This window comes from Muntiacus reevesi, chromosome 12 (assembly GCF_963930625.1).
Source record: "Muntiacus reevesi chromosome 12, mMunRee1.1, whole genome shotgun sequence".
NCBI lineage: Eukaryota > Metazoa > Chordata > Mammalia > Artiodactyla > Cervidae > Muntiacus > Muntiacus reevesi.
The window spans coordinates 17,185,432-17,211,393 of record NC_089260.1 but is presented as its reverse complement, the minus strand read 5'-3'; the positions used below and the strand labels follow the sequence as shown (position 1 = coordinate 17,211,393).

At 45.8% G+C, this 25,962-nt stretch overlaps 1 protein-coding gene across 1 annotated transcript in view; it reads left to right on the top strand.

Annotated features, from left to right (window-relative positions):
- Positions 1 to 25,962, top strand: part of SNX31 (sorting nexin 31) — an 80,231-nt gene that overhangs the window by 21,449 nt on the left and 32,820 nt on the right. Inside the window, exons 5-8 of the mRNA XM_065903565.1 lie at positions 12,417 to 12,527; positions 17,341 to 17,431; positions 19,264 to 19,351; positions 22,419 to 22,488. Coding sequence (XP_065759637.1) covers positions 12,417 to 12,527; positions 17,341 to 17,431; positions 19,264 to 19,351; positions 22,419 to 22,488 — 360 coding nt within the window. The remainder of the gene's footprint in view (positions 1 to 12,416; positions 12,528 to 17,340; positions 17,432 to 19,263; positions 19,352 to 22,418; positions 22,489 to 25,962) is intronic.

The following is a 25,962-nucleotide window of genomic DNA, read 5'->3' as shown; positions in this document are numbered from 1 at the left end:
CCGTCCTCCCCACACGGGTCCAGTGTTCACCAGACTTGGCAGCTCCTCTGCAAACCCAGCGTTTCAGGCCTGGGGCCATTTTAAACTTCTTCAAAGAGGATTTTCCTTCCACTTGTTTTCTGTTTGCCTCCGGAACAAAATGAGGACAATTCCTGAAGATGTTTATAAAAGAGGTTACAGTATGATTTTGAAAAGGATACTGAGTTTAAGTCAGGAAGGTGGTTCTTTGTTCATCAGGCCCCTGCCCGGCCTGCCGTCCTTTGCTGTTTAGTCCCTCGGTCGCATCCGACTCGGTCACATCTGACTCTTTGTGAACCTATGGTCTGTAGCCTGCCAGGCTCTTCTGTCCGTGGGATTCTCCAGGCAAGAATACTAGAGTTGGTTGCCATGCCCTCCTCCAGGGGGGTCTTCCCAACTCAGGGATCAAACTCACGTCTCTTAAGTCTCCTGCATTGGCAGGCAGGTTCTTGACCGCTAGTGCCACCTGGGAAGCCCTGTGACTGTTTATAGTGGAACAAATACGTGTTGAATGGTTGCTGGGACTTGATAATGCTCTAGCGGAGAGGGAGGCACCAGGAAATCACACCCAGTCCAGAGTGTGCAGTTTCCAATCTTGTTGTGGAGACAGAAAATTCACCGTGTAAGGCCATAGATGTGATGAGCCCAGTGACACAGGAATGAGACCGGGATACAGGGCTGCACACTACGGTACGGGCCTGAGTGCTCTTATACAGGACCGAGTGCGGTGATACAGGGTCAGGATCCAGGAGAGGACTAGGGATATGTCGAGATCTCCATCCTCTCAGTCCTGATGAAGCATCTGTGGGCCCACCCACCTCCAGCGGCTCTGTGCCCACTTTCCCTGGGTGCAGTGCAAACAGTATTATTTTCTCCATGTAGCTTGGTGAGAAGAGGGATGGGAGGCACTGCTGCAGGGTGAATGAGTGTCCGAGGGACATGACAGAGGGCCCCGTGGTTAATGACCTGAAGAAGGACCTCTAGGTTAGGATCGGGTGATTTCTGGGGTAAGCAGGAAGGTAAGATTATACTCTAGCCTTTTCTTCCCATTCAGGGAAAAACTAGCAAATCATGTTAATAACTGGTGGTCTGGGAGACTCAGGACTGATATTGGTAAAAGGGAAGCAGTAACCACTTATTACTGGGGGTGAGCAGCTCATCCCCTGACCACCTTCCAGGGCCAGAGTTATTGCTCAGCAAACAGATGTGGTCAGTGCAGGGGAGACTTGACCAACCGAGCCTGTGGTGAGATGGCTCATGGAGGACTGGTGAGTGCCGGGAGGACTGGGATGAGCACGGGGGATGTGTGGGTCTGCCAGACCATCAGAGGAGCCCAGGGAGCAAGGGTTGGGAAGTTTCCCCACCTCAATATTACACAGACATCCCCCCCTGCCGAATATTTTCACAGCCTTTAATGAGTGCTTGGCCTGCCGTTTCCCAGGTTATTACCCAGTAGTCACACACTCGCAGGCCTGGCTCTCCAGGACTCAGCAGGTACATGCACACCTTCCTGTCTCTGGACAAGGACACAGCGTGTTAGAAATGCGAATGCATGTGACCGCGTAGGAGCCTTCTGAGGAGCCTCCACCAAGGCGAGCTGCAGTCGTCAGAGGGGGCTGCCTCTGCAGGATATTCCATCTGGGCTGGACCCGGCACTTTCTGTGCAGTATCTCATTCACCCTGGCGACCTGTTGAGGGTGGTGCTGTTAGTATCTCTTTTTCAGTTAAGTAATTTGTCTAAGGATACACATCTTGGTAAGTGGACGCCCGGGGAGCCTGGATCCGCTGATGTCATGAAGTATTTGTAGGGCGGTGGCAGCCCCCTCTAGCCCCGTCCCTCACCAGGTCCCCCTTGTTTTGTATCCAACCCCTCCTGCCCACCCAATTACCATGCTTCCTGCCTTTGGTCTGCGATTGTCTCTGAGATGAAGGGGTTTTTGAAAGGCAAAGCCAGTCTTTAGAGTAAGGCCTGTATGTTCCTGGTTCTTAATCTATATAGTATGAACAGCATGAGACTAAGAAGGTATTTGTTGTGGCTATTGTGTACTTGGGGAGTTAGGGGCAATGTATATATTTGGGGAGCGTTGCCCACCACGGGTCTAGGGGCTCTGGGAAGTGACTCTCTCTCCATTTCCTCTTAAGAATGTTTCCTGTTTCCCTTGTGGTGAAATGATTAGGACCGATTAGTAAGTGTGATGGAAATTTAGAGGTTGGCACGTCCAAATATGAGTTTTCTGGATAATAAAGATCAGGGTAAGTGCTATGGCTACCAGACATTCTTTGGCCTCAGAGGAGAATATCAATAAAGCCCACTGATGGAGCTTCTTTGAAATATTAAACAATTTCTCAGGGTATTAAATTTGATTTGAAATGTGTTAAAATTAAAACATTTTAAATGTTTTAAAATGTGTTAAGGCAGCCCATGTGTGTTCAGTCACTAAGGTGTGTCCAACTCTTTGTGACCCCATGGACTGTAGCCTGCCAGGCTTCTCTCTCCATGGGATTTCCCAGGCAAGAATATTGGAGTGGGTTGCCATTCTCTTCTCCAAGGCAGCCCATGGTAACAGAGGATTTATAGGTTTCTTAAAGATAAATGCATTTGGTTTACTAGTGTGAATTGTATGTTTTAATTCCTGGTCCCCCCTAAATCAAAATGAGAGCTTAGTTAAGTTTTGTATTTGTACAATCTGAACCCACCATGTTGGCTTTTTTCCTTTAATTGCGTTATTATGGCTTTTATATTTTATAAATTACATATATATATATACAAGTAAAATTCAAATATCACAAATAGAGCCAAATTTCTCCTCGATCACAACTCCCAACATAGAATGTTTCATCTGTTGTGCATTTGCTTTTACCTCATTAAAGTTTTTCAATGCTATCATTTCTCCTCTTCATCATATTGTTCTAAAATTTTTCATTTTTTTAAACCAAATAAAACGTGCTGATAATTTTAAAAGTAAAATAGTGTTAAAAAGTATTATTATATAACCATCTTCTGCTTTCCAGCAGCAATGGCTTTCAAATGTTTTAGCTTTTTCTTCAGATATTTAAATATCTGGAGATTAATATTATCCATCTCTTTCTCCTGTTCTTCAGTTTGTAGATATTATCCATTGACTACCTGGATGAGGGATGAGGGGATTCCCTGGTAGCTCAGACAGTAAAGGATCTGCCCACAATGAGGGAGACCTGGGTTCAATCCCTGGCTCAGGAACATCCCCTGGAGAAGGGCATGGCAACACACACCAGTATTCTTGCCTGGAGAATCCCATGGACAGAGGAGCCTGGCAAGCCACAGTCCAAAGGGTTGTAAAGAGTTGGACACAAATGAATGACTTTTACACACACACACACACACACAACGGATGTGGATTCAGCTTTCTTGTATCACCTTCTTTCATTCCTTTCTTCTCCCCAGTTTTATCTCACCATTAAAAACATTAAGTCCTTAGTATTTTGATCTTTATAACAGGTAAATATTTCTTACTACTGAACAAATAATGTTTATGATTATGATTACCTTTACTTTCATGAACAACTTTTGTTTTCCTTGGAGTTAAAAATGACATCATTGAAAAGGGGGGAAAAAAAGATGCTTAGTTGTTTTTAAACATATGATTGGAGGGTTGCAACTTTGAGCCCCACCCGCTGGCCTCCAGGTTTGGGAGAGGGGTTGGTGACTGAGCTAATCATTGGTCCTGCCTACATGCTGAAACCTCCATAGAAATCCCTGAACTGTGGAATTCAGAGAGCTTCTGCATGGGCGAACATGTAGAGGTAGGAACATGTGGAGAAGCCTCATTGCTTCTATTTAGCTCTTCCTAAATTGTATCCTTAGTAATAAATGGGTTATAGTAAGAAAAGAGCTTTCCTGAGTTCTATGAGCTATTCTAGGAAATCATCAAACTCCAGTAAGGGGTCATGGGAATCCCAGATTTATAAATCTGGGAGTTGATCAGAAGTATGGGAGGCCTGGACTTGCAGTTGGCTTCTAAAGTAGGGGAGGGGCCGTCCTGTGGGACTGGGTCCTTAATCTGTGTGGTCTGTGCTAACTCCGGGTAATCAGTATCAGAAGTGTTGATGTGAGTGGAGTAGAGAAAAACAGTGGTTTTCCTTTTAGTTTTCCATGAACAGTGTAAGGGCATTAGAGAATTTTAAGCCAGAGGAGTACATTTTTGGCTTTGCACGAAAAGAAGCATTCTCTGGCTGCTGTATAGAGTGGCTTGCAAGGAGGACAAGAATGGAAGCAAGGTAACCAGTGAGGAGGCCATCACAAGGCTCAAGGAGGGGAGGACGTATCAGGTGGGACTCAAGGGCAGGTGGTGAAGATGAAAAGAAGCAGATGGATTGAAGAGATTGTCTAAGATGTGAATATATAGGACTTGGCCCTTGATTGGATATGAGTGTGGAAAACATCTTCCTGAATCTTTTCTGGGCCCCTTTATTTCTTACCTGTTGCCACTATGTCAAATCAAAGGTATGTAATGACCTCCTCATTCCTATGCTAACAAGAATGAACCAAAAAAGCTGCCACTTGAATGTTTGCAGTGGGTGTCCTCCCAGAGCCGCCATCCTTACTTTAGAGCTGAAGGGATGCAGAGCACAGAGGGGAGTTGCCTGTCCAGATTTCCGCAGGGCCCCGCGCAGTGAGGGCGGAACTATGCTTGGAGCCAGGCAGTCTGCTCTGTGGATCATGCATTTCTTAACCCCACAGTCTAGCCCAGTTCCTGGTACCTCGTGTATGAATGACCGCCACCCACTTCTCCCAAGTCTCCCACGTCCTTCAGTCTCTCCTCTAGTTCATTTTCACTTACAATGCCAGCCACATCTTTCCCTAACTCCATTTCCACCCTTCCAGAACCACCGTGACCCACTTTTGCCTTTTTAATAAAACCCTCAAATGTTTGATTTTAGGGCTTTCTATGATCTGACCCACTCTACCAATGCAATCTACTTCCTCACTTTTCTCTTGCAGAAGACTTTAATATGGGCATGCATCTGTATCATTTTAGCTGTTTTTATAACTTAGATATCTCATTGGTCTGCAGTATAGTTTGAGTCAAGAGTTGCACTGAAGTAACAAATTAATGGTAGGTTTTCTCTTAAATCATATCAAAAGGCAATGGCATCTTTCCATTCATTTTGAGAGGGTTTTTCCTCTGAGGTAAGAGATGTTTCTGAGTCTAGCCCAAATACCTTTAAGAACCCAAGACCTAAGCAGAGTTGTGTACCTGGAAAGGGACTATTTGCAGCAGTTGCTCTGGAGAAGCCCCTGACCCTTGACTACTCAGCTAAATATGGGGTCTTGGGGGTTCCACTGTTATCAGTTATCATAACTGCCAGTTATCATAACTGCAGGGGAACTTGGGAAATCAGTCAGAATTCCCCTGAGAAGTTAGAAGTGAAGAAAGTATGGCTGAGGTGGTATGTGGGGAGCTCAGAGCGTGTGCTGGGGAGGAGGGAATCCAGGAGCCCTGACCTGCTGAGGAAGGGCTTGGGGTGATTCTCAGAGGTTCCTGGGAGGTGGGTTGTCCCAGCGCTGGACACCTAAAGGGAAAACCTGGCAGATGGTTGGGTCAGCATTTGCTGATGTGGAGGCCAGTATCGACAGAGGGAAGCCACAGGACTGTTTGAAAAGTGACCAACATGGTGATTGATAAGTGTGCAAATTCACTCAGGCAGATGGACCCTTGTTGTACGTGGAGGGGCAGCATAACATGGTGCCTTATGCTGGTATTATGGCGGTAACATGATGGTCATATCATTTATCCAAGTGAGGTGAGGTGAAGTGAAAGTTGCTCAGTCGTGTCCGACTCTTTGTGACTGCATGGACGATACCACCCATGGAATACTCCAGGCCAGAATACTGAAGTGGGTGGCCTTTCCCTTCTCCAGTGGATCTTCCTGACCCAGGAATCAAACCAGGGTCTCCTGTATTATAGGCGGATTCTTCACCAGCTGAGCTACCAGGGAAGCCCAATTTATCCAAACTTAGACAACTAAAAAAAAAAAAAAAAATCTTATGATGATCTTTTATTTTTCAATTTTTACTTATTGTGTATTTTTGGCTGCTCTGGGTCTTCATTGCTGTACATGGGCTTTCTCTAGTTGTGACGAGTTGGGGCCACTCTCTAGTTGCAATGTGTGGGCTTCTCATTACAGTGGTTTCTCTTGTTGCAGAGCATGGGATCTAGGCATGCGGGCTTCAATAGTTGAGGCTCTCTGGCTCTAGAGCATGGGCTCAGTGGTTGTGCTGCATGGGCTTGCCGTGTGGCATGTGGAATCTTCCCAGACTGGGGATCGAATCCACGTGCCCTGAACTGGCAGGCGGATTCTCAACCACGGGACCACCAGGGAAGTCCCCTTAGACACTTAGAAAGGAGCGCTATAATTGTTATGCCTATATTTGTCTGCTGGGGGTGCTGTAACCGGTAGCTCAAAGAACTGAAATTCCAAAAACTGTGAGAAATAAATTTCTTCTTTGTGCACATGTGCAGAGAGCAAGCTCTGTGGTGTCTCTTCTTACAGGGACATTAATCCCATCATGAGGACAGGACCTCACTTAACCCTAGTCACTTCCTAAAGGCCCCATCTGTAACACCATCACACTAGGGCTCCGACATATGAATGGGGGCGTGGGGAACTGGGGACACAAACATGCACTCCAGAGCAATGCAGGAGCAACCTTCCTGGGTCAGCCAGGAGAGAAGTCTGCCCCATTTGAGTTCAGGCCCTGAATCATGCAGAGCTGGCCTTGAGTCCTGCCTCTGCTGTAAACTGGCAGTATGTCCTAGGGGGGAGTTACTTAACCTTTGCAAATTTTTACTTCATCTGAAAAAGGGGGCTTTAAAAATTTTTTATTTTATTGAAGTATAGTTGATTTGCAGTGTTGTATTAATTTCTGTTGCATAGCAAAGTTCCTGTCTTTGCATGAAATGTTCCCTTAGTATCTCTAATTTTATTGAAGAGATCTCTAGTCTTTCCCATTCTATTGTTTTCCTCTATTTCTTTGCACTGATCACTGAGGAAGGCTTTCTTATCTCTCCTTGTTGTTCTTTGGAACTCTGCATTCAAATGGGTATATCTTTCCTTTCCTCCTTTGCCTTTGGCTTCTCTTCTTTTCTCAGCTATTTGTAAGGCCTTCTCAGACAACCATTTTGCCTTTTTGCATTTCTTTTTATTGGAGATGGTCTTGATCACTGCCTCCTGTTCAGTGTCATGAACCTCCATCCATAGTTCTTCAGGCACTCTGTCTATCAGATCTAATCCCTTGAATCAATTTGTCATTTCCACTGTATAATTGTAAGGGATCTGATTTAGGTCATACCTGAATGGTCTAGCGGTGTTCCCTACTTTCTTCAATTTCAGTCTGAATTTGGCTATAAGGAGTTCATGATCTGAGCCACAGTTAGATCCCAGTCTTGTTTTTGCTGACTGAATAGAGCTTCTCCATCTTTGGCTAAAAAGAATACAATCAATCTGATTTCAGTATTGACCATCTGGTAATGTCCACATGTAGAGTCATCTCCTGTATTGTTGGAAGAGGGTGTTTGCTATGACCAGTGCATTCTCTTGGCAAAACTCTGTTAGCCTATGCCCTGCTTCATTTTGTACTCCAAGGCCAAACTTGCCTGTTACTCCAGGTATCTCTTGACTTCCTACTTTTGCATTCCAGTCCCCTATGATGAAAAGGACATCTTTTGGGGGCGTTAGTTCTAGAAAGTCATGTAGGTCTTCATAGACCTTCATTCAACTTCAGTTTCTTCTGCATTACTGGTTGGGGCATAGACTTGAATTATTGTGATATTGAATGGTTTGCCTTGGAAATGAACAGAGATCATTCTGTCGTTTTTGAGTACTGCATTTCGGACTCTTGTTGACTATGAGGGCTACTCCATTTCTTCTAAGGGATTCTTGCCCATAGTAGTAGATGGGCAAGTAGTAGATGACCATTGTGTCATCTGAATTAAATTCACCCATTGCAGTCCATTTTAGTTCACGGATTCCTAAAATGTCGATGTTCACTCTTGCCATCTCCTGTTTGACCACTTCTAATTTACCTTGATTCATGGACCTAACATTCCAGGTTCCTATGCAATATTGCTTTTATAGCATCAGACTTTACTTCCATCACCAGTCACATCCACAGCTGGGTGTTGTTTTCTCTTGGGCTCCATCTCTTCATTCTTTCTGGAGTTATTTCTCCACTGATCTCCAGGAGCATATTTGGCACCTACCGTCCTGGGGAGTTCATCTTTCAGTGTCATATCTTTTTGTCTTTTCATACTATTCATGGGGTTCTCAAGGCAAAAAAAGGGAACATTTCATGCAAAGATGGACCCAGTAAAGGACAGAAATGGTATGGACCTAACAGAACCAGAAGATATTAAGGAGAGGTGGCAAGAAGACACAGAAGAACTATCTTCATGAAAAAAAGATCTTCATGACCCAGATAACCACTCTGGTGTGATCACTCATCTAGAGCCTCACCTAGAATGCGAAATCAAGTGGGCGTTAGGAAGCATCAGTATGAACAAAGCTAGTGGAGGTATTGGAATTCCAGTTGAGCTATTTCAAATCCTAAAAGATGATGCTGTGAAAGTGCTGCACTCAATATGCCAGCAAATTTGGAAAACTCAGCAGTGGCCACAGGACTGGGAAAGGTCACTTTTCATTCCAATCCCAAAGAAAGGCAATGACAAAGAGTGCTCAAACTACCACACAATTGTGCTCATCTCACACGCTAGTAAAACAATGCTCAAAATTCTCCAAGCCAGGCTTCAACAGCATGTGAACCGTGAACTTCCAGATGTTCAAGTTGGATTTAGAAAAGTCAGAGGAACCAGAGATCAAATTGCGAACATCTGTTGGATCATAAAACAAGCAAGATAATTCAAGAAAAACATCTATTTCTGCTTTATTGACTATGCCAAAGCCTTTGACTCTGTGGATCTCAACAAACTGTGGAAAATTCTTAAAGAGATGGAAATACCAGACCACCTGACCTGCCTCTTGAGAAATCTGTATGCAGATCAAGAAGCAACATTTAGAACCAAACATGGAACAACAGACTGGTTCCAAATTGGGAAAGGAGTCCATCAAGGCTGTGCATTGTCATTCTGCTTATTGAACTTATATGCAGAGTACATCACATCATGCAAAATGCTGGGCTGGATGAAGTACAAGCTGGAATCAAGATTGCCAAGAGAAATATCAATAACATCAGATATGCAGATGACACCACCCTTATGGCTAAAAGCAAAGAGGAACTACAGAGCCTCTTGATGAAAGTGAAAAAAAGTGAAAAAGCTGGCTTAAAACCCAACATTCAGAAAACTAAGATTAAGGCATCTGGTCCCATCAATTCATGGCAAATAGGTGGGGAAACAATGGAAACAGTGACAGACTTTTTTCTCTTAGTCTTCAGAATCACTGCAGATGGTGACTGCAGCCATGAAAAAAAAGTTGCTTGCTCCTTGGAAGAAAAGTTATGACCAACCTAGACAGCCTATTAAAAAGCAGAGACATTACTTTGTCAACAAAGGTCCATCTAGTGAAAGCTATGGTTTTTCCAGTAGTCATGTATGGATATGAGAGTTGGACTATAAAGAAAGCTGAGCACCAAAGAATTGATGCTTTTGAACTGTGTTGTTGGAAAAGACTCTTGAGAGTCCCTTGGACTGCAAGGAGATCCAACCAGTCCATCATAAAGGAAATCAGTCCTGAATATTCATTGGAAGGACTGATGCTGAAGCTGAAACTCCAATACTTTGGCCACCTGATGTGAAGAACTGACTCAGTGGAAAAGACCCTGATGCTGGGAAAGATAGAAGGTGGGCAGAGAAGGGGATGACAGAGGATGAGATGGTTGGATGGCATCACCGACTCAATGGACATGAGTTTGAGCAAGCTCCAGGAGTTGGTGATGGACAGGGCAGCCTGGAGTGCTGCAGTCCATGGGGTCACAAAGAGTTGGACGTGACTGAATGACTTAAATAGACTAGATAGCAAAGTGATTCAGTTATACATATACATATATATCTTTTTCATATTCTTCTCCATTATGGTTTATCACAGAACACTGAGTGTTGCTCCTTGTGCTATACAGTGGGACCTTGTTGTTTATCCATTCTCCATATACTGCTGGTCCCAAACTCCTGATCCTTCCTTCCCTACCCTCTCCCTTGGCAACCACCTGTCTGTGAGTCTGTTTCTGTTTCACAGATATGTTCATTTGTGTTGTATTTTAGATTCCACATATAAGTGATGTCATATAGTATTTGTCTTTCTCTGTCTGACTTATGTATCTTTTTATCATCTCTAGGTCCTTCTATGTCACTGCAAATGGCATTATCTATTTCTTTTTATGGCTGAGTAGTAGTCCATTGTATATACGTGCCATATCCTTATACATTCATCTGTTTATGAACATTTAGTTTACTTCCATGTCTTGGCTATTGTAGGTAATGCTGCAGTGAGTATAAGGGTATAAGTATCTTGAAAAAGGGGGCTTAATTAGTGTATATTCCTCATGGAATTGTATGAGAATTGCATTAACTACTATATGGGAAGCAGCACAGAGCACAGTTATCAATATTGTGATCTAACAATAGATCTGTACGTAATAAATACACAGATATTATATTTACTCACAAATGAGATGCTATCTCTGCATGTTGACTGTATATATAACATATTCACAAACATATGCTGTTTTGTGGACCAACCCTTTAAAATTGGAAAACAGTAGCCTTTATCTTCCAAAGTACTCAGGTTCAGATTTGCAGCCATTTAGTAACTGTAAATAGGTGGACTCAGGGTGGGAGTGGTTAAAACTTAACCATTATTCAAGGCTTGCCCTTGGATAATAAAATTAGGAAAAACTAAGCCTGTCACTAAGGTGATGGGCCTTTTGAGGTAGCTGGCAGTATGATTGGGCTTCCCTGATGGCTCAGCTAATGAAGAACCCACCTGCCCGTGCAGGAGACATAAGAGACATGTTCAATCCCTGGGTTGGGAAGATCCCCTGGAGAAGGAAATGACAACCCACTCCAGTATTCTTACCTGGGAAATCCCATGGACAGAGGAGCCTGGCAGGCTACAGTCCTTGTCATAAGATTCCCCTGTTCCCTACAAAGTCTGGTGCCTAATCTGCTGTGTCTGTGAACTGCAGGGGGTGGTCAGGAGGATGAAGGAAGGGAAGGGGCTGCCTGTTGAGGGGAAGGGGTCTCACGGGTCAGCTGACCTGAGCCCCAACCCCATGATCCCCAACAATCTGCTGATCTGTCATTTGGATCTTCCTTTCCCCAAACTGATTCCAGAAAGGAGGTGACCTGGCTGGAAATTTTCTGGTCACTAAAATGAGGTACCTTCTCTCCCCTTCCCCCTCCCACCTCCATCCCCACCCACTGTATTGCTAACTACTAGTATCCCGGCTCATATAGTAGGCTCAGAACACAGAAGATGATTTGAGTGGCTCTTTTCTCAGTTCTCCCACGGATGTCACATCACTAGTGCCATCCTAAATGCCTAGGAGGGAAGTGAGTGCATTGCACGCAATGGCTGCATGAGTCCATTGTGGAACCTGGGATGAGAAGGGCTGTGACCAGGATCAGCCTCCCAGAGAGGAAGCAGTTCTGTGAACTGACAGGAACCCATTCAGGAAGTGCTGAGAACAGCCACCCCCAGACGCAGCCACGCTGGGAGGCCCACGTGGTCAGCCACTGACCCTTGTCCCTCCCCTGCCCGGAGTCCCTCTCGCTGAGCGCCAACCTCAGCCTCACACTTCCCCCAGCTCTGATGGGCTTCCCATGTCACTGGCATGTCTCTGACCTTCTAGAACACTCTCTCCAAGAGGTTCACAGGTCCCTGGATTCCCAGTTGCCTCTGGCACACACAGGTCCCCTGAAGAAGGCTGGAATGCGTGTGTGCAGACAAAGCTGCTCTCAGCGGGCCCTCAGCTGGTGCCATTCAACCAGATGGAGACTTGCTTCCCCACATGGGCCTCATGGTTTGCAACTTCAGAGTTTTGTTTAGCAGGAGCATAAATTACCGCCTATCACAAACTTGTAGGGATGCCTGGAAATATTCAAAATGAGAGTTAAAATCTGGGATGACCAAGAGTCATTTGTATGATTTTTATCAAAAGCTTTTTTTCTAAAATGGATGCCTTGTTTATCTGGAAATTATTCAAGTCGCATGTCATCGCTTTGCCTGAACTCCTCTCCACCCGCCCCTCACTCCCACCTCGCCCCCTTAAACCGACCCCCTAAGTCTCTGTACTCACTCGGCTTTCATGTGCTTGGGCACCGTGTGCCCCGAGGGCCTGGAGAGGGAGCCGACTGCCCCCACAGAAGGGTGCCGAAGTTTATTGTGCTCCCTTCTGCTTACAGGACACATTCAGCATCACCACCAAGAAAGCGTCTCTGGATATATTTCTGCCCGATGGAAGGAGCATTAAAGTCGAAATTCTAACATCAGATACTGCCGAAAGAGTCCTGGAGGTAAATTCGGTCTAAGTTCCAGCCCCAGACCTGAATTTAGGAATCATTCTGTTTGAAGGCAGGGACTAGGATACGGCTACCTTCTGGAAGCTTCCTACCTGTCATTTTATTCTGGATGACTTGTCTGTAGAGATAAGAGACTGATGGAGAAATTATCTGAGCGACTGATGGAGGAATCTCAGCTACAGCCAATCTCCGGGGTCTCTTCGGTTTTCCCCACCGCCCGTGGGCTGGTGTTGGTTCCCTGGAACTCAGCCAGGGATGTGCCTCCTGCAAAAACTCAAGGTCCTTTATTATGGGATGTCCATGGTTGGGAGCAGGATGGAGGATGGAGCCCAGATGAATCTATCCAGGGGGACTGATGTCAGGTTCTGGCAGAGAATGACAGGTGGTTAAAGCCAGAAAGAGTGTTCCCTTCTCTGACACAGGGAAAACCCCTAAAACCAATGCCCAACGCTTCTAATTATGGGTCCACAGGGCCTATCCTGTGTTACAGTCAGTTCTTTAAGGACCCAGAGAATGGGACCCAGAAAGCCTTCTTCCTTCTCCATGCAGCCGTAACCAGCCTGGCCCCTGTGGCCTCTCCTCCCTCGACTGGGCTGTGGAGAGGACTCCTGGGCTGGCTCCCAGGTCCCTCTCCTATGGAGGGTTTTAGTTTGTCAACTTAAATAGGAAGGTAAAATCAGGCATCTCAAAATTGTCAAGAAGATGCATGTAAACGGGAATAGCAGAGGAATTGGCAATTGGGGGCATGCAAACTGGAGAGGTTGCTGGCGTGTGTGCTGAGGGCTTGGAAGAGACTGTATTTCCAGGCTGGGAAGGTAAAGAGGGGAGAGTTCAGTTAAAGTCTGCTGAAACCAAAACAAACAGAGACCGGATTTGAAAATTCCCTGAGCAGACAAAACCAGTCTAGTCACACAAACAAAGCTCCATTCCACTTATTTCATGAGACCAGACTGACCCGGGTCATATCTTGTTTGGGTCTCTGGAAACCATGAGCAAAATTTCCCAAGGTTGATGTGAGGCAACCCTGGACCAGTTCCCTAGCATTTAAAAAAAAATTCCAATATAATCATTTTCTGTGAATCGGGCATTTATGAGAAATCAGCCTCAGTCCTAAGGGCTTGTCTTCTTGAGGGCACACTAGGGGGTTTTCCATTTTATATCCTCCGGTTGCACTTTAGATTGCAATGCTTTCACAAGTTCTAACCTTCCAGGGAAATATTCAGTGGAGAATAAGAAGTTAGGAGCAGGAGGGGGTCAGAAAGCTTCTAGGACCTTTCCAAGGATGGGAAATCTCTGTGCTGGGATCCTGGTATGGGCTGGCTTCTGAGCTGGTGACTGGAAGTGCTCCTTGCTGGGCTCCCATCCCTTGAGCCTGCCTCGCCCTGAGACCCTGGGCTCTTCCTGTTGCATCCTGGCTCCCCTTCCCAGCCTGGAGATTTGACCTCACCTGCGCCCTTTTGTTTGCACCCTAGATTAGGAAGTACTCCTTCTCTAGATTTTGCTCTGCTCAAGAATGATAATGTTATAACTTTCTTCCTAACTGAAGTCACCATATACAGCCTTTTCTTGGCTGCCGTATTATGACCCATTTGCATGGTACCAGCAGCCACCTAGCTGCTGAAGCCATTCTTTGAGAAGTTACTGTGGTTCTTCCTCTTCCTCCTCTTTCACCCCCAAAATCCTGCTTCCACTACATCCCAAGTCTCTCTCCTATTCATTCACCCTCGCTGTTTCCTTCTCTCCATCCCCATGCCCTTGTAGCCCCCCAAACTAGTTTCGCTGCTTCCAGTCTTGCTAATCTGTACTGATTTCTAGAATGATCTTTCTAAAATGCATCAAGGGCTCTTGAAAGGTTTTATACTGAGAGACCCCAAAACACAAGTCACAGTTCCCTAAATTGCCCTCCCAAGACTTGTCTCCCAGTGGGAGACAGTCACATAACAGAAGAAGACAGTCATAGTTAGTGTAGGGACCACAAACTCAGAGACTCTGGGGGCCAGGCACATAAGACAGGGATGCAGCCGCAGGGCCTAAGCTAATTGGGAAGTGGTTGGACCTGTACAGACCTGGAGGGCAGCCGCCCTGCCTGAAGACACCATTATTGACACGTTTTTCACGTACTGGGCTCACTGGCCAAATTAGGCATAACTGTAGCTGAAGTCGGCTGCTGCTGGGAATATGAGGTCTCTTATCTTCTGGGGTTAGGACAAGTCCCAGATTCAAATTACAGAGCTGCCCCATCCTAGCTGTTTGAGTCTGGGTAAGTTATTTAATGTTTTGAGTTGATGTCTAAGTAATTATAGGAATAGTTCGTGATCCATCAGTAGTAGCAGTTTTCATTCTTCATCAGTATTGGTATTGTGCTGATATTAGAGGGAGTGCTGAATAAATACTGAGTAGGGCAGTAAGTCTGGAGGGCTTCCCCTGTAGCTCAGATGGTAGTCTGTCTGCAATGCTGGAGACCCGGGTTCAATTCCTAGGTCTGGAAGATCCCCTGGAGAAGGAAATGGCTACCCACTCCAGTACTCTTGCCTGGAAAATCCCATGGACAGAGGAGCCTGGCAGGCTACAGTCCATGGGGTCGCCAGAGTCGGACACGTCTGAGCGGCCAAGCACATACACAGGGCAGGGAGTCTAGGGTTCCACGGTGCCGCCTGTTTTGGCCAGTTTCCCTTTGTAACTAACAGCATAAGTTGAATGAGGTACTTTAACCTCAGAAAAATGAGCTTCCCCTCTTCCAACACATTGGTGCGTGAGAAAGTCAAACCCACGGCATGGACATCCTTGGCACTGGCAGTAAAACAAAGGAGTTTCCCTAAAAGGAAAATCAAACAGTCACGCTGCGTGGTGCTTAGTCACTTGGTCGTATCCAACTCTGCGACCCCATGGACAGTAGCCGGCCAGGCTCCTCTGGCCATGGCGATTCTCCAGGTAAGAATACTGGAGTGGTTTGCCACGCCCTACTCCAGGGGATCTTCCCAACCCAGGGATCGAACCCAGGTCTCCCACACTGCAAGCAGATTCTTTACCATCTGAACCACCAGGGAAGTCCAAAAACAAACACTTGGTCAGGCACTGGTGTGCATTCTCTTCCAGGGAAATTCAATAGCTGAAAAAAAAATGTAATTTGCATTTTGTAAGTAAAAAGTATTGTCCATATCTTTTCAAGCATACTTGTTACCACTCTCACTTCACCACTCTCATATCACTTCTATAGCTATCCTACTGGGTTCTTTTAAGGACCAGCAGCAAAGTAAAATCTCTCTTTTATTTTGCACGCATTTGTGCTAATGTAGTTGTACTAGTGGTATTTGAGTTTTGAAGCATCATTAACCTTTACTAAGAAGGAAATACTGTTGTGTCTCTTTTGGTACTGATTTCTCCTTTGAAAGAGAGTGTTTGTATCTATGTCTTTATAAATTGTAGAAAGTATCTCTGTTCTCTTTCTTCTCACTCCACTATCTTCCTTGGCAGGTAAACTTGCTATTTTCACTGAATGAGTCAGAGAAGAGAGGAATCTAATTTGAGTGGATATGGGTCATATTTACTTTAGGAAAGCATGACTTTGCAATCTATTACTATTTGTGCACACTCAGCCCCACACACAGAGGTGCCCTGTGGTTTGGTTTGGACTCTTGTTTGCTTATTTTTGCAAGGGCCTAGGGAAGAGAGTAAGGTAGAAAAAAGGAAAATGAGGATAAACATTGAGTAAAAGCTGTGAAAATTTCCCAAGCTCATCTTTATTTTCAGAGCTATATTAAGAACACCCACTCATACCATCCACCTCTTTAGATTGTCTCTCAAGGCAATTTACACCCCTCAGACAGGAAAAGTACCCCTTTGAGCCTAGCATTTATACAACTGCCACCTTGAGAACTTGGAGCTCTGGTTAAAAGGTCAGCTCATGAACAGAGCTGTATAGGTGAACCCTGACATGTTGCAGAGGTGGTCCAGCGAATTCAGACTAGGTGTGCAAAGAAATCACCCAGGAACCCCACCTTAAAGAGGGGTGGGCTGGCTAAGTGGAGAGGGAAAGGGCCAATGGAACAGGAGCATTCCTGCTAAGGGAGGGTGAATGGACGTGAAATATTACAAGGTTACAGCCTTATGCTGCTGCTGCTGCTGCGTCACTTCAGTCGTGACCGTTGGATAAAAATGAAAGCATCTGTGTTGAGATGAAAGCTGTTTGAGGTAAAGGTCAAAGAGGAATATGAAATGAAGGCAGCCTGTGCCTTCATTTACTTTAGGAAAGGATGACCTCGCAATCTATTACTACTTGTGCACACTCAGCCCCACACACAGAGGTACTGAGGTTTCACTGAGCAAAAATCACATGAATTAGACTTGACCATCACAGCAGACAGCAGAGAGAAGGAGACTTGGGATATCACAAGTGGACATTATCCTGTATACTTTTATATGCCAGCCAAGTGGTGGGGAACATCCCTTTTCCCAGGATCTGGTAATCCAGCCCCTGGGGCAGGCAAGTTGGACCAATGATCATGGGGAATGGCTACTGCCCCCAGGGGACAATAAAGACCAAAACCATCTGGGAAGACACTCCCACATGTGAGATGGGACAAACCAGTCTCAGCTGGGACCAGTTCATGTCCATTGCAGGGGGACCAATTTTTATTTTCTTTACTGTAATTTTTTTTTAATTTCTAATTTTCTAAAATGAATTTGTACCATTTTTAGATTCGGGAAAGAGTTCTTTCAGTGTCCCCTGTCCCCTTAAAGCTCTTTTTTATTGGCATTTACAGGTGGCCGCTCCTAACTTTTCCCTTTTTCTTGTCTTTGGTTAAAGGTGGTGTCACACAACATTGGACTGTGTCAGGAGCTGCTGGACTGCTTCGGCCTATTTCTCATTCAGTTTTGCAAGGAGGGCAGGCTGTCTGGTAAGAAGGACAGAAGGAGGTGCAGGCAGCCTGAGTTGGTGGGCTGGTGTAGGCAGACGCTCAGCCAGGAGATGATGGATTGCAGCTGAGGGGCCGGTTACACTCCCCCCAAGGAGAACACCCTAGTGTGCGTCCCTATTATGACTCTTGGCTCCTGAACTGGACATTTGGTGGCAGGGGGGACACGGGGTGAGGGTTGTGCCTTTAGGCTTGCCTGGTGGCTCAGATGGTAAAGAATCTGCCTGCAATGCAGGAGACCTGGGTTCGATTCCTGGGTCAGGAAGATCCCCAGGAGAAGGCAATGGCAACCCACTCCAGTATTCTTGCGTGGAGAATCGCATGGACAGAGGATTCTGATGGGCTACAGTCCACGGGGTCACAGAGAGCCGGACATGACTAAGGGGCTAACACTTTCACTTTCACCGTGCCTTTGAGCTGGGCGTGCGCTGGGGGTGGGCAGCTCCAGAGAGGGAGTGCAGTCAGGAGCAAGACATCAGTTCTTTCCAGTAATTACACTTCCTCTGGTGGCTCTTGAGCCCCAGTCCTGCTGTCTAGGTGCACCTTCATCTCTGCCCTGGCTGCTGGCCGCCGGCCATGCCACAGACCCCTTGTGCTGGAGTGCTGGACTCTGGGCATCAGTAGATCCCATCAGACCATCACGTCTCCTTGTTACGGAATATTTGCTTTAAAGTGTGGATGGTATAACTTCGTTCTTAGATTCTTTTAAAAAATACACTTGCAGTGAGATAGTGACCGACGACATTATGTTTCATATCAGTCAGTTCAGTCAATTCAGGTGCTCAGTCTTGTCGGACTTATTGTGACCCCATGGACTGCAGCACACCAGGCTTCCCTGTCCATCAACAACTCCCAGAGTTTACTCAAACTCATGTCCATCGCGTCGGTGATGCCATCCAACCCTCTCATCCTCTGTCATCCCCTCCTCCCGTCTTCAATCTTTCCCAGCATCAGGGTCTTTTCCCATACGTTTTGCTTTTCTCTGCAGTGCGTTTTTAGATATTACAAGTTTTTGTTGTTGTTGTGAAACGGTATGTTACCTCTGAGTAGTTTACATATGTTCTCAGGTGCTTTGGGGAGGTGATTTGGAGGTGAAAGTTAGGAAAATCTCTTAACTTGGCCACCAGGAGCTGTGGTGTGCTGGTAAAGGCATTGGATCTCTCCGGACCTCAGTTTCTTCATCGATATTACAGTAAAAATGTCCCCTACTCAAACACTGGTCCCTTTTTTTTTTTTAAATACCTGTGAAGTTAAAAAAAATTTTTTTTTTTATTAGCTGCACTGAATCTTTGTTGCTGCACAGACTTTAATTTAGTTGCGGCGAGCGGAGGCTGTCCTGTAGTTGTGATGCATGGACTCCCATTGCGGCGGCTTCTCTTGTTGCCAAGCACAGGCTCCAGGGCCTGTGGGCTCAGTAGCTGTGGCGGGAGGGCTCAATAGTTGCGGTTCCCAGGCTCTCGAGCACAGGCTCAATAGTTGTAGCACACAGGCTTAGTTGCTTTGCTTGCAACATGTGGGATCTTCCTGGACCTGGATTCGAACCCGTGTGTCCTGCACTGGCAGGCAGATTCTCAGCCACTGAGCCCCCAGGGAAGCCCAAGGCACGGGTCTTTCATGAGGATCAAAGGCTACTCATTTTTTGAATGAACTTTAGAAAGTTAAAAATTCCATACAAACGCAAGAGAATATTATTAATGTGATTTTATTCCTTCCAATATTAATGCTCTATTTTATCACTTTAAAGCCCTGTATGTGGACACTGCATGTAAATATGTATGTATTTCAACCAGCAAGACTCTTTCTTCTTTCTCTAGTCGTGAAAAAATTGGCAGACTTTGAACTCCCATATGTTAGCCTTCGAAGTTCTGAAGTGGAAAACTGCAAGGTTGGACTCAGGAAGTGGTGAGTAAGCATTTATTATGACAGAAAGTGCTTCAGGATGTCTCAGCTTTGCTAATAAGAACTTGTCTGAATCTCACCACATCCTGCTTACAGTCTAACAGCTGGACAGAGCTCAGAGGCTTGGGGAAGTTCAAGAGGAAAGCTTTGAAGGAGGGTGGTGGGAGGAAATGAACCAGAACATTTGTCCTAAGGAATATAATGTTGAGGATGACTTTCACTGGGCTCAGATTAAAAACTTGAGGGATATTATCATAAAGATGGCAACCATGAAGATAAGGCTAGGGGTAGGGGGACTGGGGATTGAAGCAGGTAATGGCAAGGAATTGCAGGGTTTGCTTTGGAATATATGACTATTTAATTGAAGGACTTTATTGATGATTACAAGCAAGTCTGATTTATCTGTTGAACTGTGATATTTTCTGAAGACAAGAGTGGACTTAGCCAACTTGCAGTGAATTTGAACTCTGTATATTCGGCTTACCTTCCTAATGGATTCCAATTACACATGCTTATTTACCAGAGCTAGACATATTTTCCTAGATTGACAAGATGAAATCTAGTGGGAAAAATATGCTGTACTTTTGCAGAAAACACTTTTATTTCCCCCAGACACAAGGCACCCTATGCAGAACAAGCGAACAAAATAATGAGAAGCAGGATACTCTCCTTTGGCACGGGGGCGGGATTTGTCTCTATTTCCCAGTGTGTATTGCTGTGGCTATATGGGATAGCTTCTTTGGTTTACTCTCTCCTGGCCCAGTTATTCTGTAATCTGAACACAGAGGCTCTAAAGAAAGGCATTTGAAATCAAGGAATAGTAATAATCTTGACCTTGTGGTGCCTTGTTAGAGTTCCAGGCTGCGGCTTCAAATTTTGGAAAAGGATTCCCAGCAAGGCCAGAAGTTCATGTACTGCTATTCGAAAGTATTCTGAGAAATAGTTGAAATACGTGGCAGAGAGCCCCGAGAAGGCAAAAAGGATGCAGTTTTGTCTGAGATTTTAAGAGAGTAAAAGGTGGCTAAGCACAGTTGTTCCTGGGATCTGAATATGTGTGTCTTGGGGTTTAGTTCAATAACTCTAGCCAAGTTATTGAAGCTTTCTAATCCTCAATTTCTTTATCTGTAAAATGAGAATATTAATGATAGAGTCTGTCTCAGGATTATACTGAGAGTTAAATGAAATAATCCTATGTGCTCAATAAATTTTGGTCATGTTTTTTATTGTTATAGTGATAATAATCATGATGAAAATCGTAATTAAAAACCAAACCCCCTGGATTAGACTGCTTCGTCCATGAACTCCCTAAGAGATGAGGATTCTGTCCCTCATCTTAAGCTTGAATTGGAAATTGGGCTTTGCCTGTGTCTACATTAAATAGATAAATTCTAGATCATAAGTACAAGATAAAATGTCTACCCCATCACCAGCCTGCATTTCAGATCCAGGCAGATTGCCTTTGCTCGTGCGGACCGAGAGGAAAGGAGGTCCTACTTCAGCTCTTAGAGCTGAGGACGAGTTTACTGGAAGGGGAGAGTCTGCGGGCAGGATACTACAGGTCCTGGTCCTCTGTCCTGAGGGGGCCCTCACTAGGTGGGAGCAGAGAGGCTAGGTCGACTACCACTTGCTGTGGAATCCCCAGCAGGTGAGGCCTGGCAGTGAGACCAAGTCGAGTTTTAGGGATTTTTCTGTCAATTCCCTGATGCTCCTTGCCAAAGATGGTATAGTTCCTTCCAGACAAGAGGATGGCTTGCCCTGGCCTCTCAGAGCTCCGGTCTGGGGTGAGTTGGGACTGTCCATCTCTGGTGTAACAGTTGTTATCTCTGCCACACAGGGCGCCTGGGGTGCAGGGGTGAAATAGCTCAATGGAATACACATAGGAACGCTTCAGTTGTTTCTCCCCAGCCGCTAGAATGAAGTTGATCTTCAAGCATCTATATTTTCATCCTTTTCCTGGTCTATGACAATCCCATCGTCTCCTCCCCCTCCCCTGCTGAGCTCCGTGATTCTGCTCACTCTGCCTTCAGACTGGTGATAGACCGACGCTGGCGTACCCTCTCCTATGGTTTCAGTCCGGTCTTGGCTGGCTACTGCGCTCACATAGTACCTGTAACTTCACTTCATCCTGGCAATCCTGGATCTGCTAGACAAACACGAAGCCCTGCTATTTGCAAGTCCCTTCACCAATGTCCAGAGGGGCAAGGGGTCTGAGTAGGACCCAGCCCCTGGACTCAGGGATCTTCATACATTGTGTAATATCAGCTTGTTCAGAGCAGAGATCAGGGTAAATTCAGGGAGCTGAGGAAGCCCAGGGGACAGGTTGCTAACACAGCCTTGGGGAGTAGGGACCAGAGGAGGAGACATGAGGGAGAGGCTTGTGGGAGAGGCCGATAAGTCCAGGAAGGAGCCAGGTGAGGGGAGTGGTCTTTTGAATGGAGGGAGAAGAGAGAAGACAAGGTTGGAATGTATAGAGTGTGGGACAGGGGAGAGGTCAGAGATAGAACTGGAAATGGAAGTGAGATCTACAACGAAGGGCCTTGGGAGTCAACAGGATAAATGTTCTAACCCCTGGGACTATGAGCATCTGGAAGGTTCCTTGGGAAAGACTATTCCAGTTCGAATGTGGAGCATGGGACTGTGGGACACAACTGAGGCGGAATGTCTGGTGAGGAGGTCACCGGAGCAGCTCAGGCAAGAGATGAGGTGGCCTGGGCACAGCACGGTGATGTGGATGTGGGTACAGGGCAGATGGCTATGCTGGGAATTGCCAGTGGGGAGGGGGCATGAAGACTTGGGGCTTGATGTGAATGGCATGTGGACCATTTTCTTAAAGCCTTGTTTTTTTGCATCTCTACTCTTGGAGGGCACTAAATAGTCTTACAATATAAAGACAACGGGAAACAGAAAAGGTCAGAGGTCACTTGAAGACTAGGCAAGCAGAGGACTGTGGCTGTGCTGGAAAGGGGGCCTTGGTTCAAGGCATCAAGGGCCACCAGTTGAGAGAGCATGCTCACCCAGGTATGCCCGTCAACTGTGTCATAAATTAACTGAACACTCCTGAATCATGCAGGTATCTGGACCCATCCCTCGACGCCAGGCTGATGGACTGCAGAGCAGCTGTAGATCTGATCTACATGCAGGTGAGGGGAACCAAGGGCTATCAGGACGCCGGATATTATAGACCTTTTGGGTTTGGAACAGAGAACGTGTGTGTGGCAGTTCAGAATTCTATGGTGACATCTAGAAGAGGCAAATTCCTGTAAACTGAAACTAGAACAGAGGTTACCAGGGGCTGAGGGGTGGGGAGGAGTTATTGTTTAATGGGGATAGATGTTTTGCTCGGGATAATGAAAAAGCTTTAGGTATAAAAAGAGGTGATGGTATATAACACTGCTAGTGTTTTTAGTGCCAGTGAATTGTACACCTCTAGATGGTTAAAATGTTATGCATATTTTAATCGCAATAAATAAACAAATATTTTGAGAAGTAGAGTTTGAGGGAAAAGAATTCTACCTCCATTCTAACCGTCTCTCCACACTGGCAGCTGACACTCCATCATCTAGGCTAATTTAATAGCCAAGAAAGGACATCCCTGCTAATCTAAAGTCACAGAGAAACTGAAAGTGAAAGTCACTCAATCGTGTCTGACTCTTTGTGACCCCATGGACTGTAGCCCATCGGGCTCCTCTGTCCACGGAATTCTCCAGGCAAGAATACTGGAGTGGGTAGCCATTCTCTTCTCCATGGGATCTTCTCAACTCAAGGATCAAACCCAGGTCTCCTACATTGCAGGTGGATTCTTTATTATTTGAACCACCGGGGAAGCCAATTTAAAGTCACACATGGTCTCTAAATCTCACTTTAGCACAGTCTTTCTTTCCTAAGCCAACAAGTAGCGTGCCTGTCTCTAGGGCCCACTTCATAGGCAAGTGGCCTGTGAGGCTGCACTGCCCCTTCCCTCCGCACTCAGAAGGGCCCCAGGCTTGTCCCACTCTCTGCTGTCACATCTTGAAATTCTTAAAGTTTTATAAAAGGACCCCACATTTTCATTTTGTACTAAGTCCTGCAAATGATGTAGTTGGTCTTGCCTTACCCCTGCCCCTCAACCCACAGAAAAGCACATTTAGAGTTTAGCCTCCTTTCTTTTCCCAACTCATGTGGTGAAGGTTCTGCTCATCTGTCTGGAGGTCAGCAGATGCTGCCCCTGTGATGTATTGCCGGCCACCCCTGTCTCAGCCCCCTCACCTCAGCCCCCCCACCTCAGCTCCCACCTCAGCCCCCCCGCCTCAGCCCCCTCACCTCAGCCCCCCCACCTCAGCTCCCACCTCAGCCCCCCAACCTCAGCTCCCTCCTCAGCTCCCACCTCAGCTCCCCCCACCTCAGCCCCCTCACCGAAGCTGCCACCTCAGCCCCCTCACCTCAGCTCCCACTTCTTCCCCAGCTCCCTGCCACTGTTCACCCTCACGGGGCAGCATCTTTGGAGGCCCATCCTTTCCCAGGCCTGACTTGACAGTTCTGGAGGGAAGTTTGGAAGCTTCTTTTAAGGACTACCTTGAAATTACCCAACAGTTTGTTCTCAAGCCCAGAACAGTGGGTCGAATTCCTGGCCTATTCAAACCGTCCCAAGGTTTCCCACTCCCTCAGAATAAATCCCACATCCTGATGTAAATACTTGTTTTATTTTCTCCTTAGCATTCCTACCATTTCACTACATAAAAATTTTGAGTTACTCTGTCTCTCCCTGCTAGAATGATTTCTCCATGAAATTGGGGATTTACTGCTATTATCTCCAGAAACTAGAACTATTCCTGACATGACCTTAGTGTTAAGCCTTGTGGGGGATCCTACATTGTACCAAGTGTTTAAAATACATTGTTTCATTTAAGCTTCATAGTAACTCTGTCAGGCAGTTGGTGCTATCTACATTTTTTAAATAAAATTTATTTATTTGTTTTAATTGGAGGTTAATTACCTTACAGGATTGTGATGGTTTTTGTCATACATTGATGTGGATCGGCCATAGGTATATATGTGTCCCCTCCATCCTGGCCGTCTTTGTTTTTAAGAAGAAGAAATAAAGTTTGCTGACAAAGAATTGAGTAGGCTTAGATATGGAAGATTAGGAAAAGGGATTTAAAAACACTTTGCAGGTGGCTCTTATGTAACGTGGTTCTAAACTGCTGTAGTCTGTAACTTTTCATAAGTTAAGGCAGAATTGAAGAGGGGGAGAAGTTTCAGATGTTACTTTAAAAAAAAAACAGATATAACTCTTTTTTAATTTTAACTTTATTTATTTATTCTTGGCTGTGCTGAGTCTTCACTGGTGCGTGCAGGCTTTCTCTTAATTGCAGCGAGCAGGGCTGCTCTAGTTGCCGTGCTCGGGCTTCTCACTGCAGTGGCTTCTCTTGTTGCAGACCATGGGCTCTAGGCTCGGGGGCTTCATGAGTTAAAGCTCGTGGGCTCAGCAGTTTCAGATCGCAGGCTCTAGAGCATGGGCTCAGTAGTTGTGATGCATGGGCTTAGCTGCCTCTCGGCATTTGGAATCTTCCCAGATCAGAGACCGAATCCATATCCCCTGCATTGGTGGGCGGATTGTTAACCACTGGACCACCAGGGAAGTCCCAGACATTGCTTTTAAAGAGCTTTGCTAGGAGTCAAGGAGGGCTTCCCAGGTGGGCTAGTGGTAGAGAACCCACCTGCCAGGGCAGGAGACATAAGAGACGAAGGTTCGATCCCTGGGTCAGGAAGGTCCCCTGGAGGAAGGAATGGCAACCCACTCCAGTATTCTTGACTAGAGAATCCCATGGACAGAAGAGCCTGAAGGGCTACAGTCCATGGGGTCGCAAAAAGTCAGACACAACTGAGTGACTGACACTTTCACTTTCTTTCAAGAGACAAGAAGACATTAATAGAACCTCCTGCAGTAGTTTGGTTATAGCATAAAAAAGGTAAAAGGATGGATTTTGATGCTCAGGTTTACTAAAGAGCATCAGTTCAGTTCAGTTCAATTGCTCAGTCGTGTCCGACTCTTTGCAACCCCATGAACTGCAGCACACCAGGCCTCCCCGTCCATCACCAACTCCCGGAGTCAACCCAAACCCATGTCCATTGAGTCGGTGATGCCATCCAACCATCTCATCCTCTGTTGTCCCCTTCTCCTCCTGCCCTCAATCTTTCCTAGCACCAGGGACTTTTCAAATGAGACAGCTCTTCGCATCAGGTGGCCAAAGTATTGGCGTTTCAGCTTCAACATCAGTCCTTCCAATGAACACCCAGGACTGATCTCCTTTAAGAGGAAAAACACGTACTTCGTTAGGTGACTTTTGGTCTTGTTTTCAGCAATTCCATTGCTTTAATTAGATTATTTTTAGCAAGTCTTCATTTTTGGAGTGGTTTGTTATGCAGCAACTGATAAATAGCCGTTCCCTTTAGTTGGATTAGGTGTGTTGTTGATAGATGTGTTGAGTCTAATTGTCATTTAAAATCACTTCAAAAAGTATGATTCTGGATGGAAAGGGAGTTATTGCTTACGCAGAGAGGCAAAGACAGAGTGCAGGGTTCCCTTTTGTACCGGAAAAGCAAATGTTCGTCTTTGAAGACATGACCACAGTTCC